The sequence below is a fragment of the Tenrec ecaudatus genome, chromosome 10 (assembly GCF_050624435.1).
Source record: "Tenrec ecaudatus isolate mTenEca1 chromosome 10, mTenEca1.hap1, whole genome shotgun sequence".
In the NCBI taxonomy this organism is placed as follows: Eukaryota; Metazoa; Chordata; class Mammalia; order Afrosoricida; family Tenrecidae; genus Tenrec; species Tenrec ecaudatus.
The window spans coordinates 131441107-131462606 of NC_134539.1; the positions used below are offsets into that span (position 1 = coordinate 131441107).

A 21500-nucleotide genomic window follows, 5' to 3' on the forward strand; every position below is an offset into this window, starting at 1 on the left:
CCTCGCGCCTCCTTTTCAAGCGCGACTCGGGACCCGGAAGCAGTTCTCCCGGCGGCGGAAGCGGAAGGCGCCGAGACCGGAAGTTGGTGTCGAGCGAACATGGCGTCGGCGGTGCTGGCGCTGAGGGCGCGGGCGGCCGGTGAGGGACGCTGTGGGGGCGGAGGGAGCCCGAGCCCGAGCCGGCGGCGGGGCGGGAACCATCGTGCGGGCGCGCGGGGTGCGCGGGGAGGGCACGAGTCGGGCAGCGGTCGCCGCGCACGTGACACGGACACGGTCGGGTACCGGCTTCGGGGGGACAGCTGCACGGACTGTCAGTGCGGGTCCTTCATCCGTGACGTAGACTCAGGCAACAAAGATGCGTTTACTCCACAGGCTGAGGTTTCCTTTGGGCCGCCCACCGCGGTCCTCGCGGAGGATCCCAACAGAACCGAAGATCACGTCCCAACCCCCGCGATGAGGCTAGGGGATGGGCCGGCCAATGCAGTACATGGACAAGCTGACAAGAGATGGAGACTGGGGGACGGCGTGTGGAGGTGGTGGTTGTAATTGGGTGGTCCAGGAAGCTCCTTGAGGCGGCCACCTAGACACTAAGCTCTGACCCGGGTCTTCGTAGCCTGAAGTCCAAGAGTGCCGTAACCCGGCTTTCCCTTCGGAGAAGCCAATCTTGCGCTGTGTCTACTTAAAGCGCACAGGAGCGGAAATGAGGAAACGAAGTAGAAAACCTAGAGGAGCTTCAGTGAGAGATGACTTAGCACAGCATGGAAGAGGTGGCAGTGAACTTGGAGGGATAGGGGTAGATAGGGTGAGAGGTAGAAGCAACAGAGCTTGCTAGTGAACTGGACATGGAGGTGAGCAAAGGCACGGAATCACAACTCTGTTTCTACCCATTTACTTTGAGGACGAGGAGGGGCAGTCAGTTGGTGAATTAAATAGGACAGGTAAATCATAAAGCCCTGCTCCTGAGTGTAATTGAGTGAGTGAACAAGGTTTTTGTTCTTGTTGCTTTAAAAAAAATTTTTTTTCAGGGCTTTTAGGGTAAGTAGGTTCCAGTGCAAGTCGCCTTAGTGATGCAGTGGGTCACATGTTGGGTTGTCAACCTCGAGGTCAACAGTCCACACCCAGTGGCCAAGGCTCCACCGTAGGGATTTGAGACTCTCTGCCCCCGTAAAGACGTACAGCCTCAACACCCAAAGGGGCAGTTCTGCTCTGCCTGAAAAGACCATTGATCGGAAGCAGACTCGATGACAGTGACTTTGGTTTTCCTGGTTTAAGTCCCGGTTCCTTGGCCCCACCTAGTCTCTTGCCCTGATTAACTGTGTTGTGTCTGGAGAAATGAAGGCAAAACCCACTAGGCCTGGCCGTGTCATACAACAAAGGGGAGCCATCTTGGGCAGCGTGGCATTTTGTTCCTTTCCCTTTTTAAAATCAGTGCCACCGAACACTTCAGCCCGACTGTGAAGAGGTGATATTAGCCGAGGTGGGCTGTGTGGTCTTCTCCGTTGGACTTCTGCTTGATGGACTTGGAGAAGGAAGGATCCAGTCTTCTGAAATGGCCAAGAGCCTGTGGGCAAGGCCATGTTTTTGTTTCCAAGTGTCTGGAGTGTTGGTGTGCAGTGGATGGCAGGTAGCTCAAAAAGGTGCTCTCATGACTGAAGCCAGAGTCAGAACGTCTGTCTGGGTGTCCTGTTGCTGGGCTCTGTGGCCTGACCAGGAGGTCACAGTGGGGAGTGTGGCTGGAGCAGGCTGTTCTGTGGTGTTCTTTGCTGACTCCTGCTGTTTTTGTGTTTCCTCCCTGAAGGGCTGAGTCTGTCAGGATTGGGGGTACATGGTGTTTATTTTGGTTATTTTTCCACATTTGTTTCCCTACCACCTTCCACGATCTCCCCACTACCTCCCACCTCACCTAGTGGTTACACCACAGACAACATAAGGAACGAGCTGTCCCCTTGGAGAAGGCCAATGACGTCTGAACACTCCCTGAAAGTCAACACACTTGTGGCTTGTCTGCTTCCCCTTACATGTCCCTTACCACCTCACAGCAAATGGGCCATTGAGGCCAAGAAAGACCATCTGGGCCGGGAGTCTGTATCTGAAGTGTGCTTCTGTTCTCCCTCTGCCGTCACAGGCCTGTTGAGCCCCCTCCAGGCGCCCCCTCTCGCTGTCAGGTATGCATCCAAGAAGACAGGTGGCAGCTCCAAAAACCTTGGCGGAAAGTCACCCGGCAAACACTTTGGCATCAAGAAAATGGAAGGTGAGAACCCTCCTCAGCTGTGTGTCTCAGCCACACCTTCCCTGCTTCCCCTGGTGCTGTTGCTCAGGAGAGTAGAGAAAACATCGGGTGTGTTGCTCTGTACACCGCCCATCTCACCAGGGAATTTGGGGAGTTGGGGCCAAGCAGAGGAGCAGACAAATGTGAACCCAGGCTATGTGACAGGAGCAGAGGGGTGGGGGACCAGGCTGCTTGTAAGGACTCTGCGACCATTGTTTCTGACCAGGGTTGTAGGCAGCGCTGGAGCAAGGAAGGCGAGAATACCACGATTCTTGGTAGTGTATTGGGCTGCTGGAATGGAGGGACTTGAGTCAATCCCTCTGTGTTCTTCTCTTCCAGGGCACTACGTTCACACTGGCAACATCCTGGGGACTCAGCGCAAGTTCCGTTGGCACCCGGGAGCCCACGTGAGTTGCTCTGTGGTCCCCTTGTTTTACTCAGACCCCTTCTCTGCACCTGAGGACAGCATCAGGCTCTTACCAAATGCCAAGCATTATCGTTCACCGTCTGCATCACCTCATTTCATTCCGAGCCTCCTCTTCAGGAGGGATTGTTGCTGGTGGCCGAGCCAGACTCACTGGGGAGCAGGTGTAGCATTAGGGGGACTGGCTTTCTTTGTTCTCTTGTGGAACTCAGTTCTAGGAGGAGATGCCTAATGGCTTCAGGTAAATTTTTGGGGTATTTTTTAGAATCATAAGAAAATTTCAATTAGTTTGTTTTCTTATTTCTAAAGTCTTCTTTTGCATAAATTCATTATTAGATTGTTTAAAAGACAACTTGGATTTAATAAGATATAATGCAGCATACACTAGGCAGGGGTTTTCATTTCAGTCAGTTGGGAATACTTTGAGAAGACTTCCAGAACTCTGTCCTTCACATGATTTGAAATGTTGATTGTGTCCTTTGTAGTCAATCTGCCTCCCACCCCCTTGTAGTTGTTGTGTTAGTAAGCACAGAAAGGCTGGTATTAGCCTCTGTTTGGGGATGTTAAGTGTGTGGGTGTGTGGTAAAGGTAGGTTCAGGTTTTGGAAGGTGAGGTATTGGATGCTTGCTTCCTGGACTTGCTGAAGTAACAGTAACAATGCAGGTGACATGTTTTGAGTTGGACAGTCTGCTAAGCTCTTTGTGGCTTTTAACTTGCTTAACCCCGAAATGACCTTGGAAGTAATCTCTCCATGTTGGCGGTGGAAGATCTGAAGCATAGTGCAGTTGGGCTAGAAGTAGCAGTGTCCCCGTGTGAAGATCACATGACTCCATGTACATGAGTGCTTGCACCGAGTCAGCAGGTGTTGGCATGTGTATGAGTCACATCGCTTTGGTCTGCACTCTGCGTGGAGTCTGCGCCTTACAGTCACAACGGCGATCAAGAGACATCCAGAGTAGGGTTCGGTAGGACAGCTCCAGTGGGGAGAGAAACAGGTTCCCAGAGGCGGTGGTTGGGACGTCTTCCTGGGCATGGATTGGGGTCTATCCCACATGCCTGCCACCTGTGCCACCTGGGCTGGGACTGAGCAGCCACCGAGAGCCTGTTGAAGTGGTGTGTTCCCTTCTCTGTCGTGGACTCAGTAGAGAAACAAAGGCCCGGCCGTGCCTGTCAGCTGGAGCTTTCAGAATGCACCCTGGCCCCCAGAGCTTGGGTTCTTGTGAGAAGTCTGGCCAGAAGCCTTGGGAGTGACCACCTAGCTGGCCCCCCAACTGACTGGTCTGTATGTTGCAGGTCGGGCTGGGGAAGAAGAAGTGCCTGTATGCCCTAGAAGATGGGATAGTCCACTACACAAAGGAGGTCTATGTGCCCAGCCCCAACAATGCAGAAGCCATGGATCTGGTCACCAGGCTGCCCAAGGGTGCTGTGCTCTACAAGACTTTTGTCCATGTGCTTCCCACCAAGCCTGAGGGCACCTTCAAGCTGGTAGCTATGCTCTGAGCTCCTGGTTAGGAGGATGCTGAACAGAGACTGGATCCCAGGTCCCCAGAAACAGTACCAGAAGCAGTGTGGGTGATGACGAGGCCTCCCATGGAGACAGTCTGCTTGGTGGTGACTGCAGGACATGCAACTGGAACCCCCTTTGGGAGACATAAGCTGGGCCAGAAATAAAAGTAGTTGGAGTTAGGAGTCTGTGCAGTTCGGGCACACCTGGACGGACTCACCGTACTAATCTGCTTTGTGCTCTTGGCTCCTGGGCAAGGGAGCGGGAGCAGGATGTGGGCTCACCACCTGCAGAAAGGAGGGGACGTTCTGTGGAGGGGGAGCTGCTTTGGCACCACCCCCACCTCCAATGAAAGGAAGATGAGGACATGTGTTAGTGGGTGTCAAGCTGCTTCCCTCTCCTGCACCGCTTGCCCAGGGCTGAGCCTGGGCTGGACTGGGAGGAGGAGGTCCGTAAAGGGAGGGGCAGTCCTGCTCTCCTGGAGCCACTGCCACAGAAAGCTGGGCCCCAAAGATGGCCATATGGTGGATCCTTGAGACCTCCACCCCTACATTCTCTATAGCTCTTGATGTGTCTCAAACTATAAACAGCCACATGAATGTAGCTTCCCAGAAGCTCTGGGGAAACTAGAGTGGGCTCAGGCCAGCATGCATTGTAAGCTCCCCATTCCCCAGGACCCCCAGAAACTGGGCTTCAGAGTGAAAGAGCCAGAAGGGCACTGCAGCAGAAGCCTCCCTGCCTCAGGATCTCTGCACACACCTTTCCCACTACCTCCAGGTCTCCTCACCTGTATCCCCTGGTGCTCTTGCCCCACTGGGTGGACCTCAGAGGGCGGGGGCATCCTAGGGACCATGAAAAGAGAAGGTAGACTCTCAAGCCTATCTCCCACCCCAGCATCTAGAAAATACACTTGGCTGCAGAGACCTCAGGCCTTAGTGATGCCCCTAGCTTGCTCTGAGCAGGCTTTCCTGGTCCTGCCCCTCCACCCCCACCCCAGTGCTGTGTTCACTTGCTGTACCCAAGATGCCATCTGATGCCCAATCCCTGTCACCTGCCTCTTCCAAAAGGGGGCGGGGGTTGCCTGTCAGTGGCTTGGAGAGCTGGGAAAAGACCATTGTCTGAGCAGCTCCTCATCAATGGTGTCTGCTGGATGGTAGCGTCAGGGGGTGTGCACTTCGCACACTGCAGCCGCGACCCCGAGGAGGCTGAGGCAGGAAGACCAGGAAGACCAGGGGGTGGGGAGTAGTGAGTCCCGAGGCTCCGTTTAGAGGACAGTTGCTTCTTGGTGGCAGGATTGTATGTTAGGGTGCTTCCATATTAACGGGGGCTCCATGGAGTGGCAGCCCGGAGCAGTCTCCTGGGTCACACCACACTCGTCCCAGAGGCTTGGGGAGCAGGGAGAATGAGGAGGCCTTTACTCCCCTCGAGAGTTAGTCTTGGAAACCCAGAGGAGCAGTTCTCCTGTCCTAAGGGTTGCTGAGTCAGCACCGGCTCACTGGCAGTGTGGGTTCCCTGCTCTAGGTGACCCTGTGAGACTGGGGAGGGGCAGAGGGTCTCTGCCCAATGCTGGGACTCCACAGTGGTACTCACCAGGGGCTGCCGCTGTGCCTCTGAGGCTGTTGTCCATGGTAACGTCTGCGCACACAGTGGCAAGGGGGTGCCAAGTAAGGGCATTGGTCTTGGGGTGCAGCCATAGGCCACAGCCCATCCTAAGAATTGACCCTGGAGGGCAGCTTCAGGCAGGCAGGGGGTGGGAGCCGCTCTCAGCCTTGTCCCTGTCTGGCTCAGTCAAGCCATGGCTCTTTGGACAGCCACCTGAGGGTCCTGCCATTAACTTCCCTGGCCAGGGCTTTGTGGGACCAGGCGCGGCTTTGCAGAGCCTCACACACACCAGAGCTCCAACTTGACCAGGTCCCCCCCAAGCCTCGCTGTCTACCTCCACTTCCCATCGGCCCGGGGACGTGGATTCCTGGAGCCAGTGGGCCGACCTCTGATGGCTCTTGGCTCACCCTCCTTCAACAGTACAGCAGGTGGCTTGCAGCTGTCCTGGAAATTGCAGGCCACAAAACACAAAAGCTGCCCTGCCCTGCCGTCTTCCTGCTGAAAGAATGGTGCAATGCCCCCACCTCCACTCTGGACCCTGCCAGCCACTTTGGATCCTGATCCTGACCCAGGGGTCCAGCCAGGGGAGGGTGTCAAAGCTGCCCAAAGCCCCAGCTCCTCTGTAAGCAGAGGGGACAAGGGCACTGCTGGGACCAGGCAGAGAAAGGCCTTGAACCTGGAAGATGGGCCAGGGGTCCTCTGGGTCTGCCAGGTGTCCAGCAGGCTTCTCTGCCAATGAGGTGGCTTTGGGGGCCAAGCAGCAGGGTGTCAGTCAACTGGTTGAGAAGCCCAAGGGGCTGCCTATCAAGCCATTAAACCAGACCCTGTCATGATGGTGACCCAGGCTGATGGGTATGGACTAGATGGTCCAGCAGGGGGCAGCAGTGACCACCCAGGCCTGGTGTAATGCTTGCCAGCGGGAAGGTGGGGGGGTGACCAGCACACAGTGCACCCAAAATCAAAATAAGTATTCACGTGGAGGTGTTGGGCTCGTCTCCCAGTTTGACTGTGGGCTGGTCTGGCCACAGGTTGGCTGGTGACCCCGCCCCTTAGGTCGTGTCTAAACGGGCTCAGGTGCTGAACCCCGAGATGCATTTTGTTCTGGCCCTAAGAATTGATTGTAGAGAGCTATATTTAAAGCCCTGCAGGACCTGAGCCACCCCTTCATCCAACGTGGGCCACCGAGGACAGCTCACAGCCTGGGGTCCATTTCCTGAGGCAGCAGGTGGCCAAGTGTTGTCTGCCTGTGGAGCAGCGGCTATGTGGGTTTGAACTTCGGCCCTTTGCCCGCCGTACCACCAGGGCTCTCCTCTGACAGGAACCAGAGCAGCCATCGGCCGGTAGTCCCAGAACCCAATCTGGTCTCCCTGGGGATCGAGCTGCAAGTCCCTATTGACCCACACCCACCTGGGCCGCCATCGGGTTTGCAGCGGGGCTTCCACCACCCTGGTGCCACGCTCACGCCTAGATTTACAGCCCCCAGAGGGCTCTGAGGGGCAGGGGAGACAGAGGCTTAAAAGGCAGCCCCCAGCTGGCACGGGCAAGCAGACAGGACCCCACGGCAAGTTTGGTCCTCCGCTATCCTGGCAATCAGGAGAGCTGGCCATGTAGCAGCCTGAGCTGGATCTGGGCCCTTTGTTCCCCAAGCTGAGGGGACCGGCCTGGTACGGCTGGTTGAGAAGGTGATTTTAGAGACCCAGGAGATCTTCACCCCTACCCCCACCTGCTTTAAGGTGTGCATGGTGGATCCAGAGTCTGGGCACACCTTTCCAACAACCGCTCCTCCCAGTGGCCAGGAACCTGCCGCTTCCTGCCCATACAGGGCCAAGACCCTTGGGGCTTCAGTCCTGAGCACATTGCCTGAGCCGGGGCGGGCCAAGAATCCCCTACAAGGAGAGCCTGGCTGGGCCGCTGGGAGCCAGTGCTGAGGGATGATGGCAGGGACGGCTCCGCCTCTGGGCCCTTCTCAGAAGGGGAGCTGGATTCGAGGGTCTCTTGGGCCTTAGCTTCTGAGCAAATTCTGGAGCACGTCTCAGTCGCGGGCATGAGACCGCCACCATATGATGGCCTGTAGAGTCCCAGCCTCCAGGACTTCTAGAAGGCCCCACAGGGATGTGTCCCAGCAGCGAGGAGGGAGCATGGAGGCTGAGCTGAGAGAAAGATATATTTTTTCTGTTGCATATTTCAGACTTCACACTGAGCGTCAGGCACAATGCTACTCCAGGTATCCTGAGCCCAACAGTGGCCTCCCAGCTGCCCAGGGCTGGGGACCCAGGCTCACTTGCAGTTCTGGGGCACCTGGGCAAGTGCCCATGTCCAGCGTACACCAGAGCACCCTAGAGCCAGCCCCACCTGCTCTAGGCCCCCTGGCTGCAGGTGGGCTGTTCCCCCACCGGAGTCCTTCTCTGCAGGCCCAGCATCACTTGTCCCTGCAGCCTCCAAGGTGCACCCCAGAGAGCGAGCACCAGCAGATGGGCTCGTCAGGCTCTGATTGCGGAGCCACTTCCTTGGCTGCTGGAGCCCTATTGCACGTCTTTCCAGCGACCCCCACCGCCCATTCCCTGCTTTAAATAAAAAAATACTAACAGGGAGGGTGAGGCTGTGTCTGGTGTGGACTGCCGGGGCCCTTCTCCCCACGTTCCCCCGTCCTCGCGTGCCCAGCAGTGCCAGCAGCAGAAGCAGCCACCTTCCTTGCTGCACACACTGCGGCTGGAACGGGTGCTGCCTGTGGGAGGGAACATCCTCGATCATTGCCGTTGTCGTTGGTAAGGTGTGATCCCGCGTCCTCCGGGCACTGGCTGGGGCCCTGCTACCTGAGTCGTCCGTCTGCTTTGACGGGCCCCAGCTCTGATTTGGGGTCGGGGGACAGAGAGCTCCAGCTAGTCAGTCTGCAGGGCTCCAGGGAGGGGCACGTGGAGGGCCCGGCGGCACACAGTCCTGCCACCGACCAGAAGCTGCTCAGTTCCTCCTCTGTCCAGGCCTCCAGGGCGGGGCCCGCGAGCTCGGCCAGCCGACGGGTGGCTTTCTCCACAGGCTCTGGCTGAGGCAGGTTCAGGATGCTGCTCAGGCCCTGGAAACTCTGCTCCATGTACTCATTGTGGGGTGGCCCGGCATGCAGCCAGCTGGAGTCATCTGGGGGCACACGGCAGCCAGTGAGCATACTCAGGGTCAGGCCTGGAGAGGCCCCCCCACCCCCTCAGCTCTGGATCAAGGCTTCCAGAAACTTGCCGAGTGAGCCAGGGCTCATCCACAGAACTTTCTGGGCCTCCATTTGGTAAAACCACAACTAATTCCTGAACACCCAGCTCTAGGGGGAGATAAAATGGTGGGCTCAAGACACTAAAAGTAGCTTCTTTCCAGGAAGGCCTCTCTTCTCAACCCTTGCCGAATGCCCGCAGCTGTCAGGAGCTTCCTGTTCTCCAGCTGTGGGGACCTGCCTGCCCCTCTCCCCAGCCTGCCTCAGCTCAGATTTCCCCCTCCGCCTGTAAAGCCAGCTCCATTCTCAAGGCTCAGGCCAGCTGCCGCCTGTTGCAGAGACTGCCTGCAGCCTGCCCCAGCTGGCTCCTCCACTGAGCTCAGTGAGCCGGGGCCGGGGCCTGCCTGGGCCCTGGCACTGCAGCTGTGCCCACATGGTGACAGGAGTTGAGTCATAACCCCATACCCCTCCTCCTCTGAGATCCCCAAGCCTGACAGGCTCTCAGGAGGCAGGGCAGGAGGACATAGGTACATGCTGAGTGCCTTCTGGGTCCCAGTGTGAACACATCCCAGGGGCTGTAGTAGAGCCTTGTGTGGGGACCTGCCCAGCCAAACTGAACCTCTGCTCAGAGGCCGCTCGGCCACGCGACACGGGCCGGCCAGCCAGAGTGGACAACCCCATCTGTGACCTAGAGGCCCTGGTCAATTTCCGCGTGAGAGGCAGTGCCTACGAGGGCGCCTCTGTGCCACAGCCCTGCCCCAGGCCCCACTCCACCACGGGCACTAGTCTGAGCGGGTTTGGTCCTTGTGCTCAAGGAACCGCCGCTGATGGTAATATTGCTCCCACTTTACACATGACAGGGCAGCAGTCTGAAACCACCAGCCACTTCCTGGGTGAAGGAGGAGGCTTTCTACTCCTGTAGAGTTGTCCCCTTACCTGTGGGGTCACCACGAATCAGCACTGATTCGATGGCAGTTGTGGTTTTCGGTTTTGACAGTGAGGACAGGGCTCAGGAAAGTCAGGTAATTTGCCAAGGCCGGCACTCTAAGCCTGCCTGACTCAGCCGTTTGCCTGTCTGCCCCCCAGAGCTGGGCCGTGGGACTAGAGGGGATAGATGGCCACAGGCCCCAGCCCTCCCCAAACTCCCCAAGAATGGGGCGCTCTAATGGTGGGTCTGTCGCCCCCTTGGGCCTGCCTGTCTGGCCTCAGAGGGAAGGGGAGCAGTACCTTTCCTGAGAGGTAGTTTGCGGTTAAAGGTCAAGGGCAGCACGAGGAAGCGGGTCTCGCCCAGGGGCTCCCAGAACTGAAGCAGCCGGACGGTCCAGGCTCCAGGCCGCAGGGGCCGGCTCAGCGGGGGCTTGTACTGTGTGACCTCAGTCTCCGCCTCTACCGTGATGTCGTAGGACGTGGCCACCACATAGCTGGGGTCAATCCAGACCACGGTGGCTGTGAGGTTGGGGCCCCGGGCCCAGCGCTGCATGGCAACAGGCTCGTCCAGCGGCCCCATGAGTCCCCCAAAGTTCCGGAACACACGCTCTTTGGGGTCCCACTCGGTGCCAACCTGGAGGAAGGGAGGGAGGCAGCTGGACAAAGTCCTCCTGCCTGGTGCCACCTCTAACTCACTGTGCAGCCTTGGGCCAGCCACTGGCCCTTCCTGCCCCTCACTTTCCCCATCTGCAAAACGGAGGGTCAGACTGGAAGAGCCCTCAGAGCTCTTCCCACTGAGCTGCTCTGCTCTGCAGGGGTGGGCCCAGGATGCGAGATGAGGTTAGGGCCCTGCCTGAGACCACCCCCCCTAGGAAGCCTCAGAGCAGCCTCATGGGCCAACCCCTCCCCTACCCGAGGGGCAGCATGCTGGGCTTTTCTAGTCGGGATCCACGCCCTCCCCATGGGACCTGAGGCTGCCGTGACTAGGAACCCCGAGCCACACAGGCTCAGCCAAGTCATTAGCGTTTCCTCTCCGGTCCCGGTCCCTCTCCCACGACCCCAAGTCTCACTGGGGGTCAGGAACTATGAAAGGGACCCATCCCACCTCCAAACTCTGGAGCCGGCTCGCCTGGTCACTGCGCCCCATCATCTTCAGCAGCCCCTGGGGCATCAACCACATCTCCAAAGTCTCTGCCGGCCCCGGGGCCGAGGGCTGTACCGTCTGCGTCACCAGGTAGCCCTGGAAATGGTCGTCATAGAAATACAGGTGCACGCTGGACGGCAAGCCCTTGGACTCAAACCTAAGAAGGTTCCAGCAGGGAGAGAGGGAGATGCCGTCAGCACACCCGACTTGACCTGGAGAACCAGGGAAGGGATCTGAGGAGGTCCTACCCCAAATCTCACCCCCCGCCCCAGCACCTATCTGCCTACAGTTCCATCCTCCCTGTCTCACTTGGGGCGCTCCTGTGGGCAGGCCCTGTCGTTTCGGCTTGGCTGCCACCCAGACCTGCATTGCATCCGAGGTGTTTCAGCAGGAGGTCTCACCTGCAGAGTGAGGCGACATGGCCCAGGCCGAGGCGGGCGAAGGCCGTGTAGGCGGTGAGCAGGACGTCGCTGAGACCTCCGGGGCCCTCTGCCTCATCGTAGGTATTCTCCCAGTAGGCCTTGATGGCTGGGGTGCCTGGTGGGTAGTTGCCGTACAGGTGAGAATCCAGGATCTCCAGGACCTCCTGGTTCACGGTCGACTCAAACTTCCGGGCGAAGAACGTGGGCCTGGCGACTTGCTGGAGTGGACAAAGCAAAAGCAAGAAGAGTGACGGGGCCTGGAGGTCAGATGGCCTGGTCAGCAGGGCGGTCCAGCTCCCAGGCTTCCCTCCCAGGGCTGGGCAGCCCACCGGGACTTTTCCGTCACCCAGGGCTATGGGCTGCTCTGTTGAAGCCCCTTGGGCTCTGCCGGCCCAGCCCAGGAACACCTGTCGGGGAGCTCCCAGGGAAGTCGGGAGGAGCTGGCCGGGCAGGCACCTGTAGCCGCAGGAAGTCGGAGGGCTTGAAGTCGTTGGGCGAGCAGCCGCACCAGTCCACGATGTGCTTGTACTGGCACTTACAGCCCAGCTTGCGGTTCCAGTTGGTGACGCGCAGGTTATTGTCCACGAGGCTTTCGCAGGCAGGGCTGTTCTCCAGCACCGTGTGGAAGAAGGACTGGCGGGGAGGGCAAAGGTAAGCAGGGGCTCCTCGGCACACGGCCCTTCCCCTGTCCCTGGCCTGGGGGCCAACCGGGCTCCCCCACCTCTGCGGGGAGCAGGGTGTACGTGTAGAACTGGCGGAGCTGGGCCACCAGCGGATCGTCCGTGTACACCACGTACTCCACGAAGCTGCGTGTCAACACGAACCAGTCGGAACCGCCATCCACCACGATGCCCTCTGGGATCTGCCGCTCACCCAGGCGCCACATGTGGGAGTCACACTCGTGGAAGAGCCGGTCCAGGCCCTGCTTCTTGATGAACCTGCGCGTGGCACGCAAGCCCCGGATGATGTCCCGCCACGGGAGGTCCAAGTTTTCTCACCTGCCAGGAACCCTCTCTCCTGCACCCCACATCAGCGTGGAGGGTCTAGAGCCCCAGGCTGGGGGCAGCCGAGTTCTCCCAGACAGGCAGGGTCAGACAGAACCCTACGCCCAAGGCCTCTCCCGCTCCCATCTTCCCTCACCTAGAGTTGTCCCGACCATGCGACTTGAGGAAATTCTTGTCCCTGTTCTTGGACAGGAAGGCCACCAGCTCCTCATTGGTCCTGCAGAGGGACCGGTGGGGCAGTGTGAGCAGGAAGGACCCGGCCACGTCCACAACAGACGCCCTTCATTAGTCTCTTTCCCTTTGCCCCACCCCTTCTGGCCACACGCCCCGCATCCAGGGGATGCTCTGGGGGGCAGGAGGATCTGGGCACCTGAGGCCCCAAGGAAGATCACCCTATTTGTCCTCCTCCCCTTGCTGTGCTCGGCTGATGACTGGGAAGGTGGCCTGAGGAAGGGATGCTTCTGGAAGGGTTGCAGCCGAGGACACCCTGAAGGCTGTCCTACTCTGTCCGAGGGGTGGAGGAGCGGGAACTGGAGCAGTGGCACCCAGCAGCACACACCGGCCTTCCCGTACAATGTGGCACCGGCCGTGAGGCCAGCATGGCCCGGGCGGACCACAGGTGTCCATCAGGGCCCTGACCTGGTCGGGTAGTCGGTGGCACTGAGGTTGATGAAGAAGTCCCAGGCCCAGCCAGGCTCCTCCAGCAGGTCCCGCATGCTCCGCAGGTACATCCTCAGCAGGCTGGCCCCGCCCCAAATGGTGACCATGCGCCAGGGCGTCACCCGCACGTTGCCATACTGCCGCGCCAGCTCCACCACCTCCCGGTGCAGGTAGTTGGAGCGCTGGAGGGGAGGGGCCTCTCAGCAGCGGGGCCTGGGCCCCAGCTGGAGACCTGGTGCCGGCTGCTCCCCCACTCCGGGCTCCCAGACCAGTGCCCAGCCTCCCTCGGGCGGTACCTTGTCCACGTGGATGTAAAAGAAGTGCTGCTCGTGGTACACGGCCTTGAGGAGCCGTTTCAGCTGGCGGACAGCTCGCCCGTGGACCACCAGCACGTAGGCGATGCGCACCGGGGGGCCTTCCACAGGCTGCTGGGCCCGGATCTCGTCCCACTGGATGCCGGGGCTCAGCTTCCCTGGGAGGAGAGCCGGTCACGGGGTGCTCAGTGGACGGAGTGCCTGCTTCCCATTGCAGGGAGAGCCGGCATTCTCTGGTGAGAATGGGGATGGGAACCCCTACCACGTACCCCCACCCAAGGCCCAGGGCGCCCCTTCCCTCACCGGCCAGCGGGCAGTGCCGGGGCACAGCCTTGGGCATGAGGCTCCCGGCCTGGTGCAGGCACACTACGTTGGCGATCTCCTGCTGGCACTGTTTGGTGCTGGCCCGGGCCAGGGCAGACAGCGCGTCCTTGCCCACAATCTCACACTTGGGGGTGAAGCTGTTATCTGTGGGCTGGGGTGCGCCCTCCACGCTCCCCGTGTCTCCGTGGGGTGGGAAGCCAGCCGCGCCCACCAGCGCCTCCCCGGCTGCCGCCCCGCTCAGGTTTTGACGGCCCGGGGCCTCTGGGGGTGGGGCAGGGGGTACCCGCCGGCTGGCCCTGTGCCGGCTGGTTACTGCCCGCACCACCTTGGCCACTGGGACGCCCGGGTTCTCGGCACGGCCCCGCCAGCGTCCATGCCTGCGGCCTGCACTGCCCCGCCGCCCCGCCGAGCTGTCTGTGTCCTTGGAGCCCTCGCCGGGGTCGAGTGGCCGTGGCTTCCTCTGCCTGCCTTTCTGGAACAGACAGACAGACAGAAGGTCACTGGGTAGTCACTGCCCCTCCTCCTCTTCGGGAGCTCCATCCTGGTCCTCACACTGAGAAGCTGCTCCCCAGGACCTGCACACACGGATAGTGCTTCTGCTGGGAAGCCTCTGACCCAAGGAGCCAGCCCTGCAAGGTGCCACCCCATCTCCACGTCCCCCTAACTGCTCAGGTCACAAGACGTGTCTTTTCTTGCTTTGGCTCAGATACCGCTTTCTTTTTCAGCAGATATAAAAGTTAGTCCCACCCCCACCCCTCCCCTCCCTGACATAGGGGCACCCATCCTTTGAGGTCCCGCTCTAACGCCTGTGGCTCACTCACTGCCATCCAGTGGGTGCCGACTCTTGGCCACCCTCCGGGGCTGGGCAGAACCACCTGCGTTTCCTGAGACAGCAGCTCTTTGTGGGAGTCAAAAGCCCGCCCTTCTTCCACAGAGTGGCTGGTGTTTTCGAACTGCTGACCTGATCATTCGCAGACCAAATGGGAACACAAGGTCCAACTCTCAGCCCACAAGTCAGCTTCCAGCCAGACCCTGGGGAGGCCTGCACTCAGGAGGCCAACAGAGCATTACTCACCCAGGGGCAGAGCTTAGAAGGGTCGGGGGAGGAGGAAACACCGGGGAGAACCGGGAGAGGTGGTGCTGCGCTGTGGGATACAGCCGGCAACAGGAAACGAGACCAAGACAGCGCCAGCCCCAAGGCCCCCTCGTGTGTACGGACCGTGGGTCCCCGGGAGGAGTGGTGGCCCCATCAGGTCCACTTGCATTCAAGGGCAGGCAGAGACAGCTCCGTCTGCTCTGTGCCCCACAGCAGACCTGCCACACAAGGAGGACATGGGGCTCTCTGTGAATGCAGCAGGCCACAGAATGTGGAGTCACCAGGGTCCCTGACCAGTGACTACCAACGGCTTTCCCTATCAGAGCAACATGCTGCAACACGCAGTAGGGAAGGATGAGCATTACGGAGAAGGAGATAAGGCCGCTAGAAAGAGCTGTCTGAGCCTCCCACTGCACTTCTCTGCCCACCGTCCTCTCCGGTGTAGCTGTTCAGCGGCGCGGCAGGCTGTGGCACTTCTGCACTTGGCTGTCTGGAAACCACACCCCCTTGGCTTTCTCCCGTCTCAAGAACCTCTCTCATCAGTCCTTGGAAGATTTCCCCCTCCTCATGACTATGGGGTTTATTAAGCTATAAGTGAAGTTACAATTCAGGATCAAGACAAACTTGGGATACAGTTCAGTAAGCCAGCCTATCTTATCAATAGCTAGAAAGGCAGTAAGTCATCCACTGCGTATTAAGGAATGCCATCCCTCTTCTGCAGGGATACAACCTCTCCCGCTGTATGGAACAGGACAATTTGGTCATGCCTCAAGAGGCCGCTACTGAGACACTTTCTGGAGCCTAGAGGGTTCCTACCTGATAAGCACCCCTGGGAGATGGGATCTTAACAAGACTGAACTTTGCCAGCCTAATGTGGTCCAACACCAGCCCCCCCCGGTGTTCCCCCCCCCCTGTTTTAATGGCACATAATCCACATCCATACAATTAAATCATGTCAAGAAAAACTGTACAATCATTACCACAATACATTTCCCCATGACGGGATCACCTTTAAAACGAGCTGTGTAATCACATTCAGTTCTAGTGCTCCCCGTCCCGCCTTCACCGTTTCCTCCTGAAAGTCCCCCCATCCCATCCCATCCCCCCCACAAATCTTTGCATCACTTTATTATCTCGACGCATCGCCACCTCTGTGCTTCATAAACTGAAATCCAACAGAAACAATAAGCAAACATGAAGTGGTAAGACTAAAGCAACCGTGACAAAGACAAACATGCCACAACGAGCAGGCAAGAAGAGACCTCCATCAATACTGGAAAAGCCAGGGTCAAGCAAGAGACCCTGGCACCCAGAACAAACTCAGGCTGGGTCTAAGCGAGGTCCACCCTTGGGCCCTTCACAGCCCTGCTCTTCTTGGGGCTGTAGGGAATCTCATGCATTTCCGTGGCTTCGAGCTCCCCCCACTGGCCTTTCGGAGGAGTGGCGTTGGACAGGGTGGCAAGTGAGCTTGGGTTTGCTCCCTGCCTTTCAGTGCCAAACTTGGGTCCCAGGTCTGCTTCCTTGACTGGCTCATCTCGCTCCTTTGGGAGTGGGATCACCCGGAAATAACCCCCAAAGGAACCTGCTCGTCCTCAAACCAGCTCCTTCCCCTCTCAGTCAAGGCCCCCTCCACCCTGGAAACCTCTGGGTGTTATCTTTGGCTCACTTCTTGCCCTCGCGCTCCACATCCATCAGTGTGCTAGGCTGGTACTCTAGAGAAACAAATCCGCAGAAACTCATGTATAAGAGTTTTAGATAAGAGTTTTAGATAAGGGTTAAGTGCACATCAAGAAAACATCCCAAACCAGTGCTGCCCAAGCCCACAAGTCCAACATTAACCCACGTGTCCGACACCAATCCACAAAGTCCTCCTCCATCTCACAAAACACACACAATGACACCGACTGCAGGAGGAAAGCCGAGTCAGTGAATGTGTAAACATCTCAGTGCTGGCAGAGGTCTCCACAGGGCTGCTCCAGCACCCAGGGCTGCATCGGGGCAGGTCCATGTGGCGTCTCCTCAGGGATGTCTCCCAGGAAGTCAGCCTTGCCAGCTGAAGCAGGGAACTGCTAAGGCAGCTGCACCCTGGCCCGACCATCACAAAGCAAGAGACCCTCTGCCCTTCAATTAACCTCACGTGTTTATCGGCCAGGTTGGCACAATAAACTAACAACCTCAATCAGGAAGTCCTGCAGATGCACCCTCAGAATGCACTACCTGCTCCACCAGCACAGCCCTGGTCCTTCCGCTGTCATCTCCCTTCCCGTGAACACTCCCCTCCCCATCTCCCCACGCCCCTGCTCCAAATCACCCATGGCTTCCCACCTGAGCGCAAAGTCCATGTCCTGGCATGCAAAGCTGTGTCCAGCTGCCCCCTCTCCCCACCCCAGCACACCCCTCCCCTGCCCTCCTAACTCACTCCTGCTCACCTTACCCCACTCTCAGTGGCTTTCCCAGTGTCCCACATCCCCCCTGGCCCGCTCCAGACTTGGGCCTCTGCACTTCCTGTCCCTGTGCCTGGAAGGCCCTTCCTCCCACAGCGCCTTCAATCCTCTGTTCAAATGGTCTCTTCTCTGGAAAGCCCCCTCTGACCCCTAAATTCGGAATCACAGCCCACCCTCCCTCGTCTCCAGCTTCATTTCCCATAGCAACATCCTAGCATGACTACTGGTGTGGCAGTATGTCTCTCGCTGTGAGAATGTGAGCTCCATGAGGATGCATTCCCCGAGCCTGGAAGTGTACCTGGAGACGCAGACAGTAAGCATTCATGGGAAGGATGAATGAATGGATGGCTGAAGCTCCTGGCATAAGCTCATCACTCGGTGAATGTGATCTCCTTGTGCCCATGGAATGAGGAGTAGGAAGGAGTCCAATGAGAAGTCAGGAAAGGGGGTCAGGGCCCTCAGACATCACAGGCGCCATTAGACTGGGTTCAGCTTTCCCCTGGCGTCCAAGCGCCCCCCTTCCCTCTCCAAGCATGTCATGAACCTCACACTGTCAGGCCCACAGCCACTTTGGACCCCAGGCCTCTCCTCTAAACACTGGTAAGCACCCAGACAGACTTCTCAAAAGGAACCCAAAAGAGCTGGGGTCTCCACTCTCATCTGAGAAGAGACCTCATTAAGAGAGAGGGTCTGCATGGAAAGCAGACCCCATTCTATTCCCACTGGGAAGGGTACCCTGCGCTAGGTACCCCTCCCCCGGGAAAGTCAATAGAGTCCCCACTGGGCTGCATTTCTACCCCCTGGCGACGTCTGAGCCAGCCAGACAGCAGGCAGAGAAAGACAGTCCCACGTCAGAAGAACAGAGATGAGAGAGGGGCTGTGGGCTTTCTGGGATGGAGGCCAGAAAGCTGGTCAGGAGGGCAGGGCACAGGGCACAGAGCCAGGCCGGCCACGGTGGGGGACAGGATGTGGGAGGAGGCGGCGTGTTGGGGCCCTGCACTGCAGCAGGGAGCTGGCTGACCCTGAGAAGGACAATCCCAGAGGAGGCTGGGGGACCAGGAGGCAGCAGTGGGGAGGCCACGACGGGCAGCCAACCCCACCCTGCCCAGAGAACAGTAGGCTGTTTGCTGCCCAGCAGTCTGTAAGGTCAGGGTTCCCTCTGCTTCCTGAGGGGGGGAACTTGCCTCTGAGGACCAACGAGGACACATGACAAGTCCTGGCTCTCCAGCTCCTCCAGGGCATCCTTGGAGCCACGAAGACAAGACGGAACCCAGACATGCTTCCTACAGCTCCCCTTCTCTGGCCTCCTCAGACGGCAATTAAAGCAAGCGGTGAGACGATGCTCAGGGAAGCTTTGCCAACTGGATGCCAATGGTTGCCCTGGGCGTGCACTTCAGCCCTGCACAGCTGACTGGGCCGCTGATAAACCCTCCACTGCCTTCCCTAGAGTAGCAGAGCCCATTACCAAGGCTCCTTGAGCGCCAGTATGGGATGGGCCCTGCACTACCCAGCTAACCATGTCCATCACACTTTCCTGCCCCCTCCTCAAAGGGCTCAGCTAAGCCCGTGCTCAGTGCCTTTTGCTGGGACTCTAGGCCCGCCTCTTCCCCAGGCTGGCTGGCTCCACCGGCTCACCGGCCATGCCCTTCAAGAAGCCTGCCCTGGCCACTTGATGGACATCCCCTTACCCTGTCCTTCCAGCAGGGCAGCCCCCACCTCAATGTGTAATCACATATTCCTGTTTCCTTTTCATTATCAGGATGCCCTGGAAACATAGTGGGTGAGAGACTGGGCTGCTAACCGCCAGGTCAGCAGTTTGAGCCCGCCAGCTGCTCTGCAGGAGAAAGAGGAGGCTTTCTGCTTACATAAAGACTTGCATCTCCGATACCCACAGGGGCAGTTGAGTCAGAATCAACTTGATGGCAGTGAGTTTGTGTTTTTCATGACTAGCCTCTCCCTGTAGACTCACCCCCAGGAAAGCAGGGGACAGATCCATTCTGTTTGTTGGTCTCCCCAGTATTAGCACCGGGCTTCATTCGGAGCAGGATTTAATAAATGTTTGTTCAATGAGTGAAGCACTGCCCAGCCCCACTGGGCCATGATGGCAGTAAACGAGAGTGACAGATGCCACTTCCGAGGGCCTAGAAGGTGCCAAGACCCACACACGGTAGGCATGCGCTTCAGAGGCGTCTGCATAGGCGCCCAGGGAGAAGGGCGAGTCTTTTCCTCATCTATGTAAGGGGGCCCTGGGAACAGAGAGGCCAAGCCATTCGCCAGTGGTCTCCCCGCTATTAGGAGCAGCAACTGGGATGGGCTGGGGGAAGAGGGCAGGGCAACATTTGCACCCACTTTCCTGAGCATGGGCCTTAAGCTGCCTGGCCACTCCAAGTCCTGCTAACCAGGGCTCTCCCTCACTGCAGTCCGGGGGCTCCCCTGCCACCTTCAGCCTGAGTTCTCCACCGGAGGCTGGACAGTCACTCAACCTGACGAAGCTAGAGGTTCAATTGTGTCTGAGAAACCTGGTAGTGGCATGCCCTCCCAGAGCGGCCCGGCCTCTGCTCCCAGCAAGTCCAGGGCCAGAAGGCTCCCGAGTGCCCACCAAGCCACTCTATCTCATCTGCCCAAACAATCTTCTTCCCCTGAGCCCGGTTCTCACAGAAGCAGCCCACCCCTCTGATGTCAGGGCCAGCCTCCCCTCCACACCCTAGCCTGCCCCACCAAAAGCCAAGCTGTCTCCCCATCCCAGCTTCCCCCTGCCCCAGACAGGCGCGGGGAGGGGAGTTGAGCTTTCGGGAGTTCTGCCTTCACCCTGCCAGGCAGAGAAGCTCAGAGGACAGGCAAGACGGCCTCTGGGCAGATCCTGACCGTCCCAAGGCCCTGTGGAATGCATGGTGTGGTTTTTGCATGGCCCAAGGCCCTTCCTGATCACACACGGCCCAGGGCAGTCTGGGCCTCCAGCTGAAACCACCCAGGCCAGAGTGAGGGAGACCCTCCCTGGGTTTGCGGGGCAGAGCCAAATGGGGGTGCCCCCTTCAACCCAGGATGCTGGGTCTGGGACCCTGCTAAGCCAGCCGCCTCTGTTCCCGTCTCTAGGAGCCAGAGCACCCCCCCACCCCAATTCTCTAATGTCCCGAGGCCAGCCACCCTGCTCAGCAAATCTCTAGAACCACCGACTCTCTCGGACCCCTGCAGGGGAGGGAGGAAGTCACGCTTCGCGGGCGCCCCAGCCCTCTCCCTCAGAGGCACCACTTGCTCCCTCGGGTCCCGACACGTAGAACTTTGCCCCGGCCCGAGTTCCACCTCCCCCAGGGCTCCACTTTCCCCCCGGCCGCTGCTCCTCCGCCCACGGCGCACACCCCCGCCCCCTCCCAACTTCGCAAAGTTTGGCCCGGGGCTCCCCACCCTGAGCAGACTCGGGCGCAGCGCGGACTCCCGGCCCGCTCCTGACCTTCAGCGCCCCCGGGGCCGGAGACCCCCCTGCGACCCGCTGCTCCCGCCCGCCCGCGGCCCGGGCCTCCAGGTCATGCACGGCTCCTGCGGACAAGCCCCGGGCCCGCCCGAAGCGGGGGCGCCAGGGCCCGGAGGCCCAGGGTGGGCGGCAGCCCGCGCCCCGCACGCACGCGGCCCCTGCCCCACTTCCGCGGCCCCGACCGCCCGCAGCACCCCCAGGACCCCGCGCGCCCCCGCGCCCGGCCTGCCCGCCCGCCCGGCCGGCCGGCGGCGCACCTCGCCCGGCTCGTCCTCCTCCAGGCCGCTGAAGCTCCACACCACCAGGCCCTGCAGCAGCAGGATGGCCAACGCCGTGGCGATCGCCAGCTTGTAGCGCCGCACCAGCTTCTGCACCCGCGCGCTCGCCACCATCTTCCTGCCCGGGACGCCGGGCGCGCGCCCAGCCCTGCAACCCGGCCGCGTGCGCGCGCACGGGCGCGGGGCCGAGCCGGCGCCCTCGCCTCTCGGCCGGGGCAGGCGGGCGGGGCGCGCGCCAGGGCGGGGCGGGGGCGGGGCTGGAGGCGGGGCCGGGCGGGTGGGCGGGGCCGGGCCTGGGCGGGGCCTGGGCGCTGTCTGCAGGCGCCCGGCGCAGGCAGGGTGCGGGGCCGAGTCCTGCGGGCCTCTGTCGGCGCCCCGCTTCCACCTCCTCGGGGACCACAGACCCTTAGTCCCAGCGCGCGG

The 21500-nt window shown here is 59.7% G+C and overlaps 2 protein-coding genes across 3 annotated transcripts; one reads left to right on the plus strand and one right to left on the minus strand.

Annotated features, from left to right (window-relative positions):
• The first annotated feature begins 72 nt into the window (after window positions 1-72).
• On the plus strand, window positions 73-4379 carry MRPL27 (mitochondrial ribosomal protein L27). 2 transcript variants are annotated; one of them, XM_075561634.1, is made up of 4 exons: window positions 73-139; window positions 2126-2251; window positions 2609-2676; window positions 3987-4379. In XM_075561634.1, the coding sequence occupies exons 1-4, from the start codon at window positions 100-102 to the stop codon at window positions 4191-4193; spliced, it is 441 nt and encodes a 146-aa protein (XP_075417749.1). In that variant the 5' UTR covers window positions 73-99; the 3' UTR covers window positions 4194-4379. The 2 variants fall into 2 exon arrangements, with proteins under 2 accessions (XP_075417749.1, XP_075417748.1); XM_075561633.1 differs by lacking the exon at window positions 73-139 and adding an exon at window positions 406-533.
• Window positions 4380-7945: 3566 nt separating this feature from the next.
• XYLT2 (xylosyltransferase 2) lies at window positions 7946-21249 on the minus strand. Its single transcript, XM_075561631.1, has 11 exons — window positions 21057-21249; window positions 13770-14262; window positions 13449-13624; window positions 13132-13334; window positions 12629-12709; window positions 12210-12426; window positions 11945-12121; window positions 11468-11706; window positions 11028-11223; window positions 10223-10556; window positions 7946-8931 (listed from the first exon to the last, which is right to left on the minus strand). Exons 1-11 carry the CDS (start codon window positions 21189-21191, stop codon window positions 8609-8611), a joined length of 2574 nt encoding a protein of 857 aa, XP_075417746.1. The 5' UTR covers window positions 21192-21249; the 3' UTR covers window positions 7946-8608.
• Between the last annotated feature and the right edge of the window lie 251 nt (window positions 21250-21500).